This window comes from Zonotrichia leucophrys, chromosome 5 (genome assembly GCF_028769735.1).
Source record: "Zonotrichia leucophrys gambelii isolate GWCS_2022_RI chromosome 5, RI_Zleu_2.0, whole genome shotgun sequence".
Lineage (NCBI taxonomy): Eukaryota > Metazoa > Chordata > Aves > Passeriformes > Passerellidae > Zonotrichia > Zonotrichia leucophrys.
Genome location: NC_088175.1, coordinates 48823481 through 48842926, shown reverse-complemented (window position 1 = coordinate 48842926; position 19446 = coordinate 48823481). Strand labels below are relative to the sequence as shown.

General features: G+C 66.2%; 4 protein-coding genes across 4 annotated transcripts; 1 reads left to right on the top strand and 3 right to left on the bottom strand.

Moving 5' to 3' along the window:
* Nucleotides 1–422: 422 nt before the first annotated feature.
* POLD4 (DNA polymerase delta 4, accessory subunit) lies at nt 423–1692 on the bottom strand. The gene is made up of 3 exons (XM_064714410.1): nt 1277–1692; nt 1086–1197; nt 423–998 (listed from the first exon to the last, which is right to left on the bottom strand). The coding sequence occupies exons 1-3, from the start codon at nt 1527–1529 to the stop codon at nt 974–976; spliced, it is 390 nt and encodes a 129-aa protein (XP_064570480.1). The 5' UTR covers nt 1530–1692; the 3' UTR covers nt 423–973.
* A 728-nt stretch (nt 1693–2420) lies between these two features.
* Nucleotides 2421–4988, bottom strand: LOC135448794 (glycine N-acyltransferase-like protein 3). The gene is made up of 6 exons (XM_064715028.1): nt 4856–4988; nt 4671–4752; nt 4013–4120; nt 3798–3918; nt 3018–3138; nt 2421–2946 (listed from the first exon to the last, which is right to left on the bottom strand). Exons 2-6 carry the CDS (start codon nt 4746–4748, stop codon nt 2526–2528), a joined length of 849 nt encoding a protein of 282 aa, XP_064571098.1. The 5' UTR covers nt 4749–4752; nt 4856–4988; the 3' UTR covers nt 2421–2525.
* A 102-nt stretch (nt 4989–5090) lies between these two features.
* Nucleotides 5091–7526, top strand: LOC135448413 (glycine-N-acyltransferase-like protein 3). The gene is made up of 5 exons (XM_064714436.1): nt 5091–5218; nt 5631–5738; nt 5836–5962; nt 6041–6158; nt 6901–7526. Exons 1-5 carry the CDS (start codon nt 5141–5143, stop codon nt 7301–7303), a joined length of 834 nt encoding a protein of 277 aa, XP_064570506.1. The 5' UTR covers nt 5091–5140; the 3' UTR covers nt 7304–7526.
* On the bottom strand, nt 7501–15044 carry CLCF1 (cardiotrophin like cytokine factor 1). The gene is made up of 3 exons (XM_064714437.1): nt 14936–15044; nt 9493–9659; nt 7501–9072 (listed from the first exon to the last, which is right to left on the bottom strand). Exons 1-3 carry the CDS (start codon nt 14961–14963, stop codon nt 8575–8577), a joined length of 693 nt encoding a protein of 230 aa, XP_064570507.1. The 5' UTR covers nt 14964–15044; the 3' UTR covers nt 7501–8574.
* Nucleotides 15045–19446: the final 4402 nt, after the last annotated feature.

The following is a 19446-nucleotide window of genomic DNA, read 5'->3' as shown; positions in this document are numbered from 1 at the left end:
GACCAGATCCAGCTGGATAATGCAATCCAGAGGGTGGAGCCTGCAGTGCAAGTGGGATGGGAGTTATGAGTGACCCCCCACCCATCCCACTTTATCCCACCTCATCTCAAATTACTGCTGGCTCCAATGCTCCATTGCAGCCAAAACTCTACCTCTACACTAATTCATAAGTAGTAATCACTACTCTGTGAGGATAGCTAGAAAAATTTTAAAAGACTAATTAGCAGCATTAAAAAAAAAATTTAGACTGCTAAAAAGTAAAAAAACATCACTACCAAGATAAAAAACTATCTATAAAAGTCCACCATATAAACATCCATATCCCCAAAATTAAAGCTGATAAAAAGCACCAAAACAATCAACAAAAAATAAGTAAATACATTCTAGTGGGTGCAGTAGCATTTAATCAAAGCTAGACCCACCACAGATAGAAACAATTTATTTTATTGATGAAACAACAGAAAGAGCTGGTGAATTAAGTCATTGATAATCTGAATAATTAACAGACACATGCTGTTATTTTTGATTCTGCACACAGCAAAGCTGCTGATTTGGGCTATTAAACATATGAATCCCACAGGACACTCTTCCCACCCCGCTGCAGGACATTCCCACCATCCACAGCCCCCTGAGCTCACTTTCAGCTGATTTTATACCTCATTCTTCATTTTTTCACCCCATTCCTGGGGGAAAAAATCCCACCTCACTTTCTCCACCCAAGAACACATTTTTCTCCCTGAGTCCCAGCTAAGTGACATCAAACTGTGAGATGGACACCCCACCTGGCTTTTTTTGGGGGGAATGCAACTCCCTGCCCTCCCCCTGCACCCCAAGGGCTTCACCCCACCCCGTGCCCCCCAGACAGCACACGGCACCCCTTCCTTCGCTCACACCAGCTTTAATCCACCCGGGGTCCCTGCAATAGGGTCTGGGGGTGTCGGGAATTGTTTCTCTGCTCCCTTGGCGCGGCCGCTCACAGTTCGTACTCGTGCCACAGGCTGTGGGGACACAGCAGGGTCAGCGGGGAGGGCAGGCGGCATCCCATGCCATGTCATCCCATGCCATGCCTCCCCATCCCATCCCACCTGTAGGTGACATCGGGGTTGTCGCGGTGCTCCAGGAGGGCGTCACGGATGGGCCCGGGGGGGCTCAGCCCCAGCTCTTGTGCCCGCTCCCAGCGCTGCAGGCGGGTGATCCCTGCGGGATACCGGGGACTCAGCGGGGCCGGGGGGAGCCCGGGACCACCGGGACAAGCGGGGGAACCGGGGGTGCTCACCGCTGCAGGGCCCGTACTCCCAGGAGAGGTCGAAACGCCGCAACATCTCCATGAGCGCCGGGTCCAGGGGAGGCTGCGAGGGGCCGCGGGGACATTCTCGCACCTTCAGCTGCGCCTTGTCCTGGTCCTGGTCCTTATCCTTGTCCTTCCTGTCCTTGAGCCGGCCCGGGGGCCGCCCCGGGCCCCGCCGCCGCCGCCGCCGCGGGAAGGAGTCGGTGATGCGCCGCGGCTGCTCCATGGCCCTGCGCGACATGGAGCTGGCACGGCCCCGCCGCTACCGGGAACCGGGCGGGACCCGCCACTACCGGGAACCGGCGGCAGGGACCCGCCCCTGCCCGCGGCCGGGCGGAAGCGGCGGGGCCGGCCTGGGGAAGCGGCCATGGGCGCCTCGGCCCCTGCCACCTTCGGCCGCTGCCACCTTCCGCCACTCTTGCAGTGTCCCCTGTACCCCGCCCCGCTCGGCACCCCCCGGCTGTCCCCGGGTGCTGTCACCTCCCCATGCTGTCCCTGCCAGCAGCCGCACTGTCACCCCCGCGGCAGTTCCTGTCACTTCGAGGGCACTGTCACCTCCATCCCAGTGCTCCCTGTTACCCTGGCACTGTCATCCGTGTCAGTGACTGTCACCCCAGGCAATGCCACCTCCCAGTTGTGCCCACTACGCTCTGGCATTGTCACCCCTGTGACAGTCCCAATCACCTCAGGCACTGTCACCCTTGTGGTTTCTTCCTGTACACCTGAACATTGTCTTCCCCATCCCAGCACACCCTACCGGCCTGAACACTGTCACCCCCCTGTCTGTTCACATCAGCCCCTCAAACCACGACTCACGCTGTGACACTGTCACTGTCTGCCCTGTCCCACTGTCCTGTGTGTCACTGTTTGTCCCCCCAGTGCCTGCTTGTCCCACCCCCAGCTGTGGTGACACCGCCCTGGTGTCACCACCTGCACTGCAGGTGCCACCAGTGCAGATTTGCCTGCGGCTTTCAGCCCTCCCTTGGGGAACTGAGAATAACTGAGATGCACGTCCTGGAACGGGGTGACTCCCAGGGGATCCCGCCGTGTGCCTCAGCGGTGACACGTGAGCCACCAAGCTGTGTCCCCACTGTAACCGTCAGTGCTGGGGGGACACAAAACCCACAAAACTCCACACCGCTATTTAATTTGATGTCAGCACAAAGAGGGGACAGCAGGGCCTCAGGGCCCGTCCCTGTCCAGGCCGGGATTGTGCAGGACAGGGGACAGCAGGGCCTCAGGGCCCGTCCCTGTCCAGGCCAGGATTGTGCAGGATGTAGCGGCAGACCCCGGGCAGGCGCTGGTTCCCCAGCATCTCCTGCAGCTGCTGCATGGGCCGGTTGCCCAGCGCCGTGTGCCCGAAGGTGGGGAACCCGCGGGCGTGTGCCCGCTGTGCCGCCACCGTCAGTGCCACCTGCATGTGCCCGTGCCGCCGGTGCTCGGGCAGGGTGTAGCTGTGGGTGCCCGTCCCGAAATGATCCGTCAGCACCCAGGCCACGGGCTGCCCGCTGCTGTCCTGCAGGCACACTTGCGGGAAGCGCCCCAAGATCTCGGCCAGGAAACGCCGGCTGCGGGCGTTGCCCCCGTAGGGCCACGTCTCATTGAGCAGATCCACGTGCGAGGGGCTGAGGGAGCCCACGCGCACCCCGGGGGCCGGCCTGGGTGAGGCAGGGGTTAGTGGGGGGCTCGGGGGTGTCCCCGTGTGGGGACGAGGGTGGGGGGCTCTCACCGGGGCTCCGGCATGCTGCTGGGGTCAGGGTGCCAGTAGGAGTAGTACTCGACGATGTCCAGCTCCACACCCTTCTTCCCTGCCAGCTCCTGGGACACCGTGGCCAGCCCGTCCTGCAGCCCTGGGGATGGGAGTATCAGGGGGTTCTGTTCCCCCTGTACCCCACCATCCCTGTTCCCAGTGCCCCTGTATGACCCCAGTGTCCTCCTCAGTGTCCCCAGGGCCTACCTGCAACACCAGCCTCTATTCCCAGCGCCCAAATCCCTGCTTCCAGCGTGCCCAGTACCCCAATCCCGCTCCCATCATCCCCAAGTCCAACCCCAGCACTCTCAGTGTTCCCAAGGACCCACAAATCCAGCTGCAATGCTTCCCAGTGCCTCCAGCATCCTTAAGTCCAGCCCCAGTACCCTCACTGTCCCCAAGGACCCACAAATCCAGCTGCAATGCTTCCCAGAGCCCCAGAATCCCCAAGTTCAACCCCAGCACCCCACACAGGACCCTGCTTCCAAGGCACCCAGCAGTGCAATTCCCTGCTGCTCCCCAGCACCCCCAAATCCCACCCCAACACTCCCCACTGGTATCACCCACCAAACCCCATGCCAGCACACCAAATCAGGCCTCCAGTGCTCCGCAGCACCCAAACACCCATCCTCAATGTCCTCCAGCACTCCCAATCCCCTCCACCAGTACCTCCCAGCTCCTCCCTGCCTCCACCAGCTCTCCCTGGTGTCCCACACTCCCAGTGCTGCCCAGTCCCTCCCTAGGATGTCCCCAGGCCACCGATGAGGGTGAAGGCGGCGTCCCAGCGCAGGCAGCCAGGAGTCTCCAGCAGCGCCCGGTACGCGCCCAGATCCCGGTAGAACGCCGCCTGCGTGTTCCAGTACCCATCGTTGGCCGGCACCTGGGGGCACCCATGGCTGCTCTGAGCACGCTTGGCACGTGCCAGGGCACCGTGTCATCCCCCTCCTGCAGCGCCCCATGTCCCCACTGGCCACCTCTCCGCTGGGCCGGGCCAGCAGGGCGCCAAATTCGGGCCACTTGTCCACCAGCACCTCGAACTGGCCAGGGTTGCCCCGGTTGATGTTCAGCACTGCCCCGAAGACCTGGGGAAAAAGGGGGTCAGCCATGAGGGACAAGGAGGGGACAGATGGGGGTCAGGGATGGGGGCTTGATATGGGGGCAGTGTGGGGTCAGAGCTAAGGGGAGGGGGGCAGGTGTGGGGAACAGGGCAGCAAAAAGGGTCCCTAATGACACAGGGGTCCCCATCACTAGCAGGGGTGGTATTGGGGTCCCCATCACAGCAACAGATGAGTGACACTGGTGTCCCCGTCATGGCACAGGGCAGGGGTGACAGCAGGGTCCCTGTGACTGGCAGGGTGGGGGTGGCATTGGTGTCCCCATCGTGACACAGGGCAGGGGTGACAGCGGGGTTCCTGTGACTGGCAGGGTGGGGGTGGCATTGGTGTCCCAGTCATGGCACAAGGCAGGGGTGACAGCAGGGTCCCTGTGATTGGCAGGGTGGGGGTGGCATTGGTGTCCCAGTCATGGCACAGGGCAGGGGTGACAGTGGGGTCACTGTGACTGGCAGGGTGAGGGTGGCATTGGGGTCCCCATCGTGACACAGAGCAGGGGTGACAGTGGGGTCCTCATCACCGGCAGGGCAATGGGCAGGCTCTTCCTCAGGATCCCCTCCAGTTGCTGCAGATGGGCAGAGCACGTCAGGATCTTCATTGTCCTGCTGAGAGACCCTCAGTAACAGGAGGACAGGGCCACCAGGCATGGCCCCTGTCCCTGTCCCCATCCCTTTCCCCACGGCCCCCATCTCCTCCAGCACTCACCCTGCAAGAGTCCTGAGTCTGTGGGTTCCAGGGGGCCGTGGAGTGGGAGACTGGAGACAGTGTGGCGCTTGGTGACAATGGTTACCGCAGCTGTCACGGGCCAGCGAGTGCCCCCTGCCTTGGGGGGCAGCGGGCAGGGTCCATCCTGCTGAACACTGGGCACTGGGCCAGCCCTGTGGCCACCTGAGGACGGGTGCCTGTCTGGGACACTCTGGGACATTGCCCCAGTGCCACCAGCTCCCCACGGATCCTTGGTGTCCCCACCTGCCCCACGGTCACGAAGCCATGCAGATCCTGAGGTGCCCAGCCCAGCTGCAGCTCCTGGAGGAGATCCTGCGGAAGAGCCTGCCCACCACCCTGCCGGTGACAGCCACCCCGAGGCTCCCTCTGTCTCCTTTGCCCTGTCCTGCTGGTGACAGTGTCCCTGGGGATCCCTCTGTCCCTCTGTCCCTCCCTCTCTGTCGGTGGTGACGACCCTGGGGTCTCCTTTGTCCCCTCACCCTTGTCCTGTCAGTGCTGCTGATTCCCGGGACCCCCCTGTCCCTGTCCCCCGTCCCCTGCCTTGCCAGTATGAGGACCCTGGGACCCCTCTGCCTCCCCATGTACCCTGGTGGTGACAAGGACCCCTGTGTCCCCTCTCCCCTGCCCTGCTGCAGACAGACACCCTGGGGTCTCTGCTGCTCCCTCTCCCCTGCTGGTGAGGGACCACAGGGACTCTGGGCACCCCTGTGTCCCCTCCGCCCTGTCCTACAGGTGACAATGACCTTCCGTGCAGGTCCTGGGGACAGTGATGACGGTGGCCAGGGGGAACCCGGCCTCCCACGAGGTGCTGGTGGACTCCTGGCCCAATTTCAGCATCGTCCTGACCCGCCTGCGCCCAGAGGTGCTGCCCTGGGTGCTGCCCCTGCCCTGGCAGCAGCACCCCACACCCCAGGGGCCTGGGAACTGGGGTGCCACCCTCAGCTCCATGTCCCTCCCAGGACCACAGGGACCCCAAGGACTACTACACCAACCAGCTGTCCGTGTTCTACCGGAACAAGGGAGCCCTGCAGGCACTGCTGGAGGGCACTGAGGCCATCACCCGGGAAAGAGCCTTCCAGATTCTGGGTAAGGATGGCACTGGGAGGACACTGGGCTCCTCTGCCCTCCATCTGGGTCCCCTGTCTGGCTGACAGGGTGTCCCAGGGATGCAGGATGGGCTGGACCAGGCCGTGCAGGAGGTGGCCATTGCCAGGGGCCTGAAGGTGGAGACGATCCAGTACCGGGCACTGATGAGCCCTGAGCCCCCCCAGCCCCGCAGGCAGTGAGTGAGGGGCACTGGGGGCACAGGGGACACTGAGGGGACAGGGGGCTCTGGGGGCACATGGGCACTGAGGGACCAGTCACATCCCTGGGTGGCACACGGAGACCTGTCACATTTCTGGGTAGCACAGGGGGGTCATAGTCACCTCTGTTGGTGGCACAGCAGTCCCCAAGCACATCCCTGACAGGCACGGGGTGGCATGAGTGGGATCACTAAGCACACCCCTAGGTGGCACAGGGGTCCCTGAGCACTTGCCTGAGTGGCACCGGGATCACTGAGTGACATGAGAGGGATCACTGAGCACACCTCCAGGTGGCACAGGGGTCCTCAGTCCCTCTCCTGGGTGTTATGATGGTCTCAGAGTCCATCTCTGGGTGGCACAGGGGTTCCAAATCCCATCCCTAGGGGAAACAAGGGTCCCAAATTCCATCCCTGGGTGGCACAGGGGTCCCTGAGCACTTGCCTGAGTGGCACAGGGGTCACTAGGTGACATGAGTGGGATCACTGAGCACATCCTTGGGTGGCACAGGGGTCCCCAGTCCCACTCCTAGGTGTCATGAGGGTTTCAGATTCCATCCCTGGAATCCCCCATTGGCACAGGGGTCCCCAATCCTACTCCTGGGTAGTATAAGGGCCCCATATTTCATCCCTGGGTGGCACAGGGGTTCCCAATCCCACCCCATCTGCCATCCCGGCTGGAACCAGCATTCAGCATTCTCCCCTCTGCCATGCCCTGTTGCAGGATGCCCCCGGGCCTGCGCCTGGCGCCCGTGTCCCCATCCCACATCTCTCTGCTCAACGCCACGTGGGCGCTGGGGGGCAATGCCCGCAGCCGGGCGTTCCTGCTGGGGCTGGTGCGGGCGCTGCCCTCCGCCTGCCTGCTGGGCCCGCGGGGCCGCCCGGTGTCCTGGAGCCTGCTGGACGGGCAGGGCTGCCTGCGCCATGGCTACACGGTGCCTGCCTGGCGCGGCCACGGCCTCACCGGGCTCCCGCTGAACGCGCTGGGCCGGGAGCTGCACGCCCGTGGCTTCCCCATCTACTGCGCCGTGCTGCCCCACAACACGGCCTCGCTGCACGCCCTGCAGGCCATCGGCTTCGAGCCCCAGCCCGGAACCTTCCACATGATCCTGGGCACCCCCAAGTAGTGCCCAGGGAGGGGAGTGCCTGTCCTCAGGGTGGGGTTACCTGAACCCCCACCCTGTGAGAGAGGGGAACACCCCAATCCCCACACTTGGAGCCCTTCACCCTGATCCCTGCTGATGGCACTGACGGGAGCAGCCCAAATTCCACACGGAGCCGTGACTGGGGTGCGTCACGGGCGAGGCAGGGGGCTGGAGAAAGGCTTTTATTCGTTCATACAAGAATAGATCTTCTGCAATAAATACCCCAATAAATAAACATCTCCAATAAATAAACACTCATAGACGCACCGGGACAGCGGCCGCGCCCCACGGCCTCGCCCCACCGCCCATCGATGGACACCCATGGGGAGGCGGGGCTTGGGTCAGGGGGCGGGGCCTGAGGCGGGGAGGAGGCGGGGCTTGCTACACAGGCGAGTGGGAGGGGCTTATTGCCGTCTGGGGCGGAGCCTATTGCTCCGGGGGCGTGGCTTGCTGCTGGCTGGGGAGGGGGTTATTCCTATGCTCAGAGGGCGTTGGTCCTTTTGGGGATGGGCGGGGTTTTCACCCACTCTGGAGATTTTAGGGATGGGGACAGGCACACTGGGGCTTGGGGACCATGGAGGGGCACGTGAGAGTCAGGACACCTGTCCCTTAAGACACAACCTACTTACGGAGGGGCTGCGGGGTGACTGTGGTGGCACTTTGGGGTGAGGAGCTCCACCCCTTAAGGCACAGCTGGGTGATGATAAGGATGTGGGGTGGCTTTGGCAGCACTCCAGGGTCAGGAGACAGTTTTGAAGGGACACTGGTTGTGAAGAGGGGACATGGAGTGGTTTTGGTGACACTTGGGGTCAGGAGATGCATCCCATACAGCAGAGTGTGGTGACAGAGGGGACGTGAGGTGGCTGTGGTGGGTGGCACTTGGGGTCAGGAGCCCCTCACTTAAGGCACCGTGGTGAAAGTGGGATTGTGAGCTGGCTGTGGGGGCACTTGGGGGTCAGAAACCCTATTTCTCAAAGCACCCTGGTGGTGGACAGGGAACACGGGGTGGCATGGTGGCACTTGGGGTCAGGAACCCTGTTCCTTAAGGCACAATATGATGATGATGATGATAATGGAGGGGCGGCAGGGTGGCTGTGATGACACGTGATGTCAGGAGCCCCATCTTTCAAGGCACTGCCAGGTGATGATGAGGTTGTGGGGTGGTTTGGGGTTTGGAGCCCCATTTCTCAAGGCACACCAGTGGTGGAGAGGGGACCTGCGTGGCCGTGGTGGCACTGGAGCCCAGCAGGTGCTCAGAACCCCCTCGCCTCCAGCCGTAGGGTGACCACAGCGGGCGGCACCTTCTTCTTGAGGCGGTTGAAGTCCTTGGCCGAGCGCCAGAGCCAGGTCTGCAGCTCCTTCAGCAGCCAGAAATCATCCATCTTCTTCAGGAAGTCATTGGGGGCGGTGTGCGCGCCGGGGGGCCCGGCGGGCGGCGCGGCGGGCCCGGCGGGCAGCGGGTACCCCAGCGAGGACATGACGCCGCCGATGCTGAGCACCAGCCCCTGCAGGCTGGCGCAGAAGTGGGCGAGGCGGTGGCGCAGCTCGGCCATGCCCACCTGCCCGTCCAGCAGCCGCAGGTAGCAGAGCAGGCGGCTGTAGGCCCGGTAGTTGGCGGCCAGACGCGCGTTGTCCGTCAGGCCCCGCCACAGGTCCAGGTCCACGGTGGCGCTGGGCACGCGTGGCTCGGCACGCACCAGCCGTGGCGGGTTGAAGTCGGGCTCATTGAACGGGGGACCCAGGTAGTTCAGCTGCAAGGGAATGGGGGTGCCGGAGGTCAGGGATACAAATCCACGCCGTGCCCAGCTCCACGTCCCGCTCATCCCGCTCATCCCGGCTCTCCCTTCTCCCGTCACGTTCCCCCTCGTGCCCGGCCCCAGCCGGAAGTTCCAGCGCGGCCCGGGCTGTGCCATCGTCACCGCTTGGCACCGAACGCGCCGGGCCCGCCGAGGGCACGTCAGGGCAGGGACGGGGAACCTCCGGGTGAGTCGGCGACGCCGGCGGGGAGGGAGAGGCGGATGCCCGCGCCCATGACGGAATCACGGGCCGAGGGGAGGGTGCCCGGGAGACGCCCTGCGCCCGGGGGGCGATGAGGCATTTCCGCGCCCTCCGGCGTGGGAGCAACTGGGCACGGGGTGGATATCCCGGGAGGTGCCGCGTTGGGAACTCACGTAGGTGCCGGCGAGGGTGCGGAGCTGGTGCTCCAGGTAGCGGGTCAGGTCGTACGTCTGCTGGATGGACTGGCCGGCGCCCAGCTCCTCGGAGCAGTTCAGCGCCGGCAGCGCCGGCAGGTTGCAAAGCGCGGCGCACAGGAAGGTGAAGATCCCCCAAGAGTCACCTGTGGGAGACACACAACACCTCAGGGCGGGTGACAGGGACACTCCGTCTCTGTGTGTGCGGCGCTGAGCCTGCAGAGTATCCCCGAGTCACCCGTCTGAACCCGGGGAAACTGAGGCACGGAGGTGGGGAGGGTGAGATCCTCCTCACCTCAGCAGCCCCCGGAGCAGCAGGAATCCCCCACCTCAGCGCGGTGACCCCCCGGCTCCCCTCGGAGCGCTCCCGCCCGCGGCTGCACCAACAATCCTTTATATGGTCTGGAGCAGCGCGGCCGCGGCATTCCCGCCGGGACACACGCCTGGGATATATTTGGGCACCGCCAACGCCGGAGCGGCCCGGGCACCCAGCGGGGACCCCCGCCGAGGGGCCACCGGGAATATGGGGGGGAGGGGGGTGGGAAGCGGCTCCTCGGAACGGCCGGGGCGCGGGGTGACCTTTGCGGAGGCACCGGAAAGCGCCGGCGGGGTCCCCGTCATCACCGGCCTGACGTCAGGGCGGCCCCGGAGCGCGGCCGGCGGCTCCGCAAAGGTCACCGCCCGCGGCCAGCACGCTGCGGCCAGCTGGCACCCCCGGCTCGCCACAGCCGGCCTTCCCGGCAGCGCTTCCCGGGAAAGCCCGGCCGCTGGCACGGCTCGGCACCGCGGGGCTCCCGCTGCGGGCAGCCCCCCGCGCCCCGCGCGTCACCGCTCCCCGTCACCGGCCGCGGGTGACGCACGGCGGCCCTCGGGGACACCCCGGCTCCGGTCACAGCGGCATCACCGCCCTGGGTGTCCTGCAAACCGCAAACCTGGCTGTGGGGGATGCGAGTGCCCCGTGGGTGTACAGGGCACTGTCACACCTGGGATGCACCCCGGAGGTGTGCAGGGCACTGTCACGCCTGGGACGCACCGCGGAGGTGTGCAGGACACTCGTGACACCTGGGATACACACCAGAGGTGTGCAGGACACTCGTGACACCTCTGGGATGCGTCCAAGGCACGCCTGGGATGCACCTGATGTGTGTGCATCACACAGACGTGGGGAACATGGCATTTTCCAGACGTGTGACACCATGCAGTGTGACACCATGCACACGTGTGACGCACCACACGCATGAGACATCACCCAGGTGTGTCACCTCCCACACGGGCGTGTGACACGTGTGGCACTCACAGGACATGCTGGGCGAGCATGCAGCGTGCTGTGCACATACCCCATCGGGGAGGACACTCCGTTATGTGCCACCCACGTGTGACACGCTGTGGACACACCACGCCACACCGCGTTGTGACACCCCACGTGGCGCCACGTGCCCCCGTGTCCCCCGTGCGTGCATCCCAGTGCATCCCGGTGTGTCCCGGTGCCTCCCGGTGCACGGAGCGTGCGGCCGGCTCCCCGTGCGTGCGAGCGTGGGCCGGGGGGGGCGGGGGGGCCGCGGTGACTCACAGCACACAGAACCCCCCCCCTCGGTGTTTGCTTTGGCCGGACCCTCGCCCGCCGCCGGCTCCGGTTTCCAGGCGGGATTTACACCCGCCCCGGCCTGGCCCGTGCCAAACCAAACACAGCCGGGGAGCGGGATGGGGGGGGATGGCAGGGATGGGAGATTGGGATGCAGCCATGGTGGATCCCGGGCAGGTGGCCTGGACACGAGGATGAGGATGGTGGAGGAAGGGGATGGAGGTGGGTGTCTGAGGGGTGGGAATGGTGGGATGCACAGAATGGATGGTGCTGGGCAGAGGTGACCGTGACACAGTGACAATGGTGACCCTGGCACAGCAGTGACAGTGACTGAGGCACAGCACTGATAGTGACTGGGGCACAGCAGTCACAGTGACACTGCACAGTAATGAGGGTGGCCATGACACAGCAGTGACAGTGACCGGGGCACAGCAGTGATGGTAACCATGACACACATGACACAGCTGTCACAGTGACTGGGGCACACCACTGACAGTGGCCATGACACAGCAGTGACAGTGACACTGCACAGTAATGAGGGTGGCCATGACACAGCAGTGTCAGTGACCGTGGCATAGCAGTGACAATGACCGTGGCACAGCAGTGACGATAACAGTGGCACAGCAGTGACGGTGACTGTGGCCCAGCAGTGACAATGGCCCAGCCACAGCCGGTGCCCCCGCTGTCCTCTGCCCACCGTGTCCCCGCGGCTGGCGCCGGGCACCCACCGGCACAGACAGTGGAGGAGGGAGGCTCCAGCCGGCACAGCTGGATCCCGGTGACGTCGGAGAGGAAGAGCCCGAGGGTTTCAAAACCGGCCCTGGAGCGCGGCCAGGATGCTCCCAGCCCACGTAAGCAGCTCATGGCGTGCCTGCCCGGGGTCACCCGCTGGGCCCTGGGGACACCCGAGCAGCCGAGGTGACGGGGGGCCAGGGCAGCGGGCACCCCCTGCTCTGCCAGCACACCCACCCGCACACACCGGCGCTGCCACGGACACCCACCGCACACGTGGCAGCGGGGACGCGGCTCGCCCCCTTTGGGGTGACACCGGGGACCCCCTGCCTGCCACCCGCCCGGCAGCGCAGGCAGCAGCGCTGGCCAGACCTCCCGGCCAGCGGCCGAGGCAGGAATTCGGCCACGGAGACGGTGAGCTGTTCGCTGGGCATGCTGTGGGCAGAGCCGCCAGGGCTGCGCGACCACAGAGCCGCTTTCCCGAAAGCCTGGCGGCGGGGGCGGCGGCGGGAAGGGGAGACCCCCCGGCCCCGGAGCCCCGGCCCAGGACGGGGCCGAGGCGGCCCCAGCGCCGCGGCGGGAGCTGCCCTGTATCTGATGGGCCGGCGGCCAGCGGCCAGCAGAGCCCCGTCCCAGCCCGCAGCCCCGCTCCTGGGGCCAGCACGGGAGGTCTGGCGGTGGCCAGGCATGGCTGTGGCACAGAGGACAAAGCAGCCCTGTCCCCGCTACGCCAGCCACTGTCCTGGCCACCAACGGGCACCGCTTAACCCTTCACAGGGGTTTCCCAGCCCAGTGTGGCCGCCAGCTCCGAGGGGCCTGGAGTGGGTGACACTCATGGACAGCGGCCTCTGTGTCCCCACACTGCTGGCATTTAACCCCGCCATGTCTGGGGAGGTGACACCACAGCACAGCAGCGTCCCTGTGGAGCTGGCACGGTGGGGACACAGGGATGCTCACCTTCCACACCCAGATACCACAGACACAGCATTCCCCAAGTTCCAATAGGAAGAACACGTGTGCCCTTGCTCCCCAACAGCACCCACGGCCACCGCTGCGCGGTCCCCATCCCATTCCATCCATTCCATTCTGCCGCACTCCATCCCATGCATCCCATCCCATGCATCCCATCCCATCCCATCCCATCCCATCCCATCCCATCCCATCCATCCATGGCAAAGCTGCCGTGCCAGGGGTGGGTGGTGGGGCGGGGGGCTCAGGCCCCGCGTCCCCCCCGGTGCAGGCCGTGCCTGCTCTCGCTCGCTCGCGGCGCTGAGTGTTTACATCCTGTCTCCTCCGTGTGTTTATAAATGCGGCCGCGCACGGGAGACTCCAGCGAGGCCGTAATTAGTTGGGCCTGGATTTCCCATCCAGCTCCGGCTCCAGCCAGCGGCACCATGGAAACACCCCCGACGGCGAGGGGGGCGCAGGCCCCTAATCCCAACCAGACCCCGCTGCCCCACACGCACGCCCTAAGAGGCACCTCCATCCCTTCCTGCCACTCCCGGCGCCGGTCACGGAGCCACAGAGCCCTCCAGGGGCTTTCTGGGGGCTCACCAGCACAGAGCCAGGCTGGCCGCCCTCCAGCGGGGCAGGGGACACCCGGTGCCAGCCCACGTGGCACCGCAGAGCTGTGGGTGACACACCTTGGCACCTCCAGCCCCGCTGACATCGCCTGCCATGGGGACACTGCCTGCCTGCATGGCTCAGTGTGGCACCAGTGCTCTGGTGGGCACGGCCATGCCCTGATGTCCCCACAGCACCCTGCTGAGGCCTGGGACGCCTCTGTCACCCACAGGCCACGTGCCACACGCAGCCACAGCACTGCCGGGCCAGCTGCTTCCGAGATATCCCAGATTTCCCAGCCAGCCCATCCAGGAGTGCATCCCCACCAGCCTGCCCTCGCTGGGACGGCGGTGCTGGCACGGTGGCACCGGGACACCGGCGCTGCAGCCCCGGGGGGCGCGGGGGGATGATTTATGGGGCTCGGTGCCACTTAGCAGGGCATAAATCTCCCCCCAGCGCGGCCCTGTAAGCAGACCCCTCCGCATTTCCCAGCGGAGCCTGCGCCTAATGCAGCCCAGATGTGCGGCCGCCACCGTGCCCTCGCACCGCCCGCTAAACAGGGACACCGGGGATGCCGAGAGTCCCGACACCGCCCGGCTGGGGATGTCCCGGAACGGGAACGGGGTCCCACCGGACGAGCCCCAGCGCCGCGGCTCCTCCTCGGCGTCCCCTTCCCCGCCCGTCCCCGCAGGCCTCGGCACCGGCCGTGCCACCGGTCCGGCCACGTCCGCCGGGCCCGGCTGCGGCGGGAAGGGGGAGAGGAAGGGACAAGGGAGGGCGACGGAGCCGCCGGGGATCCCGGCCTCGCTTTTCCGGTTCGCCTGCGCTCGCCCTGCCGTGCCCGTCCTGCGTCACGGCGGCACCGCGGGAGCCGGAGCCGAACCCGGCGGCGGCCTCGTGCTGCCCCGGCCCCGGTGCCGCCGCCCGGGACCCCGGCGAGCCTGGCGGCGCCCACACTTTGACCTTTTAAGGGTGTTTTCCAGCATTTTCCGGGCGAGCAGCCCCCGGTGCCGGTGTGCCGCCAGGCCGGCCGGCCCCGCTGCCGCCCCGGGGGTGCCGGTGGCCGCCGGGGCCGAGGGAACAAAGCCGCCTCCTCCCCGGCACCCCAACCCCGCTGCCGGGTCCCGCAGGAACGACGCCGGCTCCAGCGGCGGATCCCGTGTCAAGCCCCGAAATGCAGCCCCGGGCAGGAAAACTAACTCTTGCAGCCCCCCATAAATCCCACCGACTTTCCTTTTCCTCCCCTCTGTCGGTCCCGGGGTTTAATTCTCCGTGCTCAGCGGCGGTTCCCTCCCTGGTAATCACAAACATGCATGGAAAAGAGGGAAGGAGAGAAAGGGGAAAAAAAAAAGAGAAAAAAAAAAAAGAAACAACAACCCAACCTAGAGAGGGGAAAGTCTTAAATCAATCCCAAAGCCAGACAGACGTTTTAATCACATCAAATTAAAATCAGCAGTCGGTTTGGAAAGGGGAAAAAACTGCCGGCAGATGCAGGCAGGGGAGTTGGGGCAGCCCCCCGCCCCGCACCCAGCGCCGCGGGCTTACCTGAGAGCTCCCCGGTTACATTTAGCATAGTCGGGGTGCGGGGGGATTTTGGGGGGCTCGGCTCTTGCTCGGCTCCCCGAGCCCGCCCGCTCGCCTCAGCCCTGGCTCGCTGCTTCGCTCGCGCTCAGGGTTGGGTGGTGGTGTTTTTTTTTTTTTTTTTTTGGGTTGGTTTCTGGCTTTCTTTTTTTTTCTTTTTCTTTTTTTTTTTTCCCCTCGGTCTCTATTTGTTTTGGTTTGGGCTCGCTCGGGTGTTAGGTGGAAAAAAAAAAAAAGAAAAAACCGGGGCGGGTTGGGTGGGTTTTTGGGGTGTGGAGGGCTCGCACCGCGCTCCGGCTGCCTCGCTCGCCGCCGTTCCCCCCTTCCACCTCCCTTGATTTGCTCTTTTGATTGGGGTCCAGGAATGCAGGAATAAAAAAAAAAAAAAAGAAAAAGGAAAAAAAAAACTGGAGCTCGCATCCACCCTCTCCAAGCTGCTGCCTCCTTCTTTCCTCTTTTTTTTTTTTTCCCAATTCAAGTGTTAAGCAGAACCAGGTTGCTTTAAAGAATGTATTTGATGCAATTGTACACAAGAGCGGGCTCCATTCATTCCCTCCCTCTCCCCCCCGGCCCCGGCTTCATCCCCCCTTTCCCCATCCCCATCCCGGGCTCCCGGCACCGGGCAGAGGTTGGGAGACTGGAGCCGAGCCCCGGCGCTGCGGAAGGCGGAGGGGAGGGAAGGGAAGAGGGGGGTCCCCCGGGGTGCCGCTGGCCGGCTGGGAAGGGGGGGACCCCCGCTTTCTGCCTCGCTGCGCCCCCGGTGCGCTTCTGGCTCCCGCCCGGCTTTTGTTAAAGTGGCAGCGGCGGGGCCGGTGCGGGGCCGGTGCGGGGCCGGTGCGGGGCCGGTGCGGGAGCCGGGGGGGTCTCCTACCTGCTCTCAGCTCCATGCGGGACGGGCGCGGGGCCGGGGCGCTGCGTGCGTGCTCTGGGCTCCCCGGGCGGGCAGGCAGCGGTCCCGCACACCGGCCCGGGACTGCGGCTCCCATTTGCCGCTCCGAGCCCTCTCGCCTCTCCTCCTCCCCGCGCACAGAGCCGAGAGCCCGGTCCCGGGGGGAGCACGGGGGGGACGGGACGGAGGGGGGGTCCGGGGAGGGGAGGACGGCGGGGGACGGGGCGAGGTGCGGCGGAGCGGCTCCTCTGGCGGGGCCGGGGCCGAGGGGGGCGTGGGGTGCCAGCCTGCCCCCCCTTCCTTCCCCCCCCGGGGCAGCGGGGAGGAGCGGCGGAGGGATGGGGCCGGCCGGTGCGGGAAGAGTGGTGGCGGGGCGGGGGGGGGGGGGTCCTCGGCTCCTCGCTGGCACGGCCAGCCCCCTCCCCTCCGGCCGAGAGAGGGGGTCCGGGCCCCGCGGACCCCCCCCGGCTCGGGGAGCCGCAGCGCGGCGGGCGCTGCCCCGCCGAGACGGCGGCAGGTGAGCGGCGGAGCGGGGGGAGAGCGGTGGGGTCCCGGCGGCACAACCGGAGCCCCCCGGAGCGGCTGCGGCGGCTCAGCCCCGGGGGACCCTCCGTCCCGAGCGGGGGCTTCGCTTCTCCCCGAGCCCCCGGGCCCCCCCAGCCCCTTCCCTCCGGTGCCGGAGCCGCTTTCTTCCCGGTTATCCTCCCCCGTTAGGACAATCCCCGTCCCGGCGCCCGCGGGGCCCTTGGCAATGACCGCGGCGTTGCCCGCAGCCCACCGGGGGTGAGCGGGGTGGGCTGGGGGGGCGTGGGGAGACCCCCAGGGCCGAGCGGAGCCGCCGCCGGAGGGGACCCGACAGCCGGAGTCCCCCGTCCCTTCCCCTCGTGTCCCTCGTCCATGAGTGGGTGCTGCCGCGGGGCTCTCTCGACGGGGAGAGGAACGTCCTGGCTCCCCCCAAAAAAAGCTTTGTTTAAAACAAAGGCGCTGGGAGCGCCGGGAAGGGCCGGGAGGTAACAGGCGGATTCGCTTCCACTCCAGACCCCGGCCCTGGCCAGGTCCGAGCCTTCCCGGCTGCCATCGCATCCTCCCGGCTTTCCGCGGGACGCGGGGTGCACAGCAGGACCCCCTGTCCCCAAACCCACCGGGACACTGGGTGCTGAAGTCATTAGCAGCAGTTTGGGGACCCCCCGTAGGGACAAGCCACACACGGACGCGCTGCTGGCTGATTTATGGCTCGGGAAGTGCGGATTTGGTGTTGAATCCATGAGGACGCGCCCAACAGACATGTCAGGGGTGGCGAGGGGGACTCTGGATCCCCTCCCCCGGGTGAATGGGGGACGCCCCGCAGCTCTGGGGATCCGGAGGGGCTGCGGCGGTGCCGGACGGAGCTGCCCAAAGGATCCGCGGCTGGGGGGAGCCCCGGCCCGGCGCCCCGGCAGTGTGTCTGGGGGGGTCCGCTCGGCGTGGGGCCGGCCCCTCGCCCCCCCAGCCGCAGGACAGCGTATCTGGTTTCCCCCCCGAGCCAGCAGATCCCGCCAGCAGCGCTGGAGCAGTTGGGAAAAGCCGCCGGGCCGTCCCCGGGGGTCTGCAGGCTGCCGAGGCGGCGGGGCTGCCCTTGCTGCCTTCTCCCCTCCCCAAAACCCAGCGCTGCGCCCGGGTCTGCGGAGCTTTCCGGCTGCCACGGCTCCCGCTGGACCCACACCTGAGACAGGAGAGCAGGAGGAGGAGGAGGGAACCCGGCCCGGCAGATGCAGCTCCTGAGCCGCTCTCCCTGTGCCAGCCAGCGGTGCCAGGAGGGAGCCCCGGCCCCGGCACAAAGCGGGCACGGGGCACGGGCAGGTCAAGGCGCTGCGAAGCTTCATCCTCACATCCTGCTCCTCCTCCTCCTCATCTCCCGGAGTGGGTGAGGCCGTGCCCGCCCTGCCCTCGGGGCCGTCACCGGGCAGCTGAGCTCACCTCCGGCCCCCAGCGCTGCCCTTTGCGGCCGGAGGAGGGAGGCAGGGACGGGGCTGCCCGAACCCCGAAACCCCGGCGGCAGCCCCGGAGCGGGGCTCGGCTCGGGCAGCGCCCGGCCCCGTGGGGACAGCGCTGGGGCGCGGGCAGGGGCGCGGAGCGGCCATCCGGCTCGGCGTGTCCCCTCCTGCCGGGCTGGCAGCGGCAGCCCAGCTGTGGCCGTCTGTCTCGCCGAGCCTCTGCCCGGGCGAGGGCGCCGTGCCATGTGCCGGGAAGGGAGCCGGAGGAGAGGGAAGGAGCCGGGACACGGCCCCGAGCCCGCCGGGTGCGAGGGAGCAGCGCTGTCACCTTGCCCGCCATCGCCATCCCGGGTGAGCTGCCCGGCCCCAGGGGGAGCTCAGCCCCCGAGGGCTGCCAGGCTCCCGCTCCCGGCCCCATCCAGCCCATTCCCGGCGAGAGGGAGGGGTGGCCCGGCGCTGGCCCCCGCTGAGGTGTGTGTGTCACGACCGCAGCCAGCTGCGTCCTCTCCGCAGCCCCATAAAACGCCGAGCCCCGAGGCCAGAGCCCCTCCTGGGGACGGCGGCTCCAGAGGAGCCGGGCTGCGCTGCCAGAGCTGGAACGGAGGCTCCCACACAATCCCGTCCTCTCCTCCTCCTCCTCCTGGGAGGAAGAGAAGCAGCCAGTGCTCACCCCAGGGGTGGAGGAGCCAGATCCGGCTGGAGCCCGAGCCCAGGCCAAGGCAGGCCTGGAGTCCCTGGGGCTCCGTGTGGCTGTCCCAGCACTGCCCTACGCGTGGCTGGGCCAGGAGCTCCTGTACCTGCAGCCACAAATCCCGGGTGAAAGGCACCGAGCGCTCCAGCCAGGGAAAGGAGGAGGAGGAGGAGGAGAGGCTGTCACCATGCCCTGGAGGAAGGCAGCCGCGGGACAAGGGCTCTGCAATGGGGCCCCTCGGCTCGGGCTCCGCGGCCACCGGGGCCGGCAGGAGGGACGGGGAGCGGCGGCTCCGGCACGGGCGGGAGGGGAGGGGGGACCCTGCTGGGAGCGCGACTCGAGTTCCTCACGGCCACAGCCCCCCTCCCCCGGGGCCACGGCTCCGGAGCTGCTGCTCCGCTCCGGGCTGGCTGCGGCACAGGCTGTGGGCTGGGCTGGTGTCACACTGCTGGGACAGTGTCACACAGCTGGGACAGTGTCACATCCCCAAGCCAGTGTCACATCCCTGCAAGTGCTCATGGCCACACGGGAGCAACTGGACCCATGGGAAATGTCCCTGCCCATGACAGGGTGGATTTTAAGGTCCCTTCCAACTCCAACCATTCTGGGATTCTGTGGACCACTCATGGATACACTTGGCCAGCCCAGAATTTATAGTGTACCCCCACTGGAGAATTCTGGGAGACCCCCAAAAATCCATTCCTGGAAGTGCTGAATGGGGCCTGGAGTAACTTTCTCGGTGAATGGTGTCTCTGCCCATGGCAGGGGATGGACCTGGATGAGCTTTAAGGTCCCTTCCAAGCCCAGCCATTCCGTGATTCCATGGGATGCACAGCCAGCAGCACCTCCAGCATGGAGAGAGACCCTCGAGCATTAACTTACAGCATTTCACTCCCCTGTGGAAGCGGACATAGGGATCCCC

Excerpts from the sequence above, each read along its gene's own strand:
- POLD4 (XM_064714410.1), bottom strand. The coding sequence starts at position 1,529 with ATGTCGCGCAGGGCCATGGAGCAGCCGCGGCGCATCACCGACTCCTTC. Across the intron at positions 1,198-1,276 it reads GGAGTACGGGCCCTGCAGCG|GGATCACCCGCCTGCAGCGC; the intron begins GTGAGCACCCCC and ends GGTATCCCGCAG. Across the intron at positions 999-1,085 it reads AACCCCGATGTCACCTACAG|CCTGTGGCACGAGTACGAAC; the intron begins GTGGGATGGGAT and ends GTGTCCCCACAG.
- LOC135448794 (XM_064715028.1), bottom strand. The coding sequence starts at position 4,748 with ATGAAGATCCTGACGTGCTCTGCCCATCTGCAGCAACTGGAGGGGATC. Across the intron at positions 4,121-4,670 it reads GCCTGCCCATTGCCCTGCCG|GTCTTCGGGGCAGTGCTGAA; the intron begins GTGATGAGGACC and ends CTTTTTCCCCAG. Across the intron at positions 3,139-3,797 it reads CGCCGCCTTCACCCTCATCG|GGCTGCAGGACGGGCTGGCC; the intron begins GTGGCCTGGGGA and ends TCCCATCCCCAG.
- LOC135448413 (XM_064714436.1), top strand. The coding sequence starts at position 5,141 with ATGCAGATCCTGAGGTGCCCAGCCCAGCTGCAGCTCCTGGAGGAGATC. Across the intron at positions 5,219-5,630 it reads GCCTGCCCACCACCCTGCCG|GTCCTGGGGACAGTGATGAC; the intron begins GTGACAGCCACC and ends CCTTCCGTGCAG. Across the intron at positions 5,739-5,835 it reads TGACCCGCCTGCGCCCAGAG|GACCACAGGGACCCCAAGGA; the intron begins GTGCTGCCCTGG and ends TGTCCCTCCCAG.
- CLCF1 (XM_064714437.1), bottom strand. The coding sequence starts at position 14,963 with ATGCTAAATGTAACCGGGGAGCTCTCAG. Across the intron at positions 9,660-14,935 it reads TGTAACCGGGGAGCTCTCAG|GTGACTCTTGGGGGATCTTC; the intron begins GTAAGCCCGCGG and ends TGTCTCCCACAG. Across the intron at positions 9,073-9,492 it reads GCACCCTCGCCGGCACCTAC|CTGAACTACCTGGGTCCCCC; the intron begins GTGAGTTCCCAA and ends ATTCCCTTGCAG.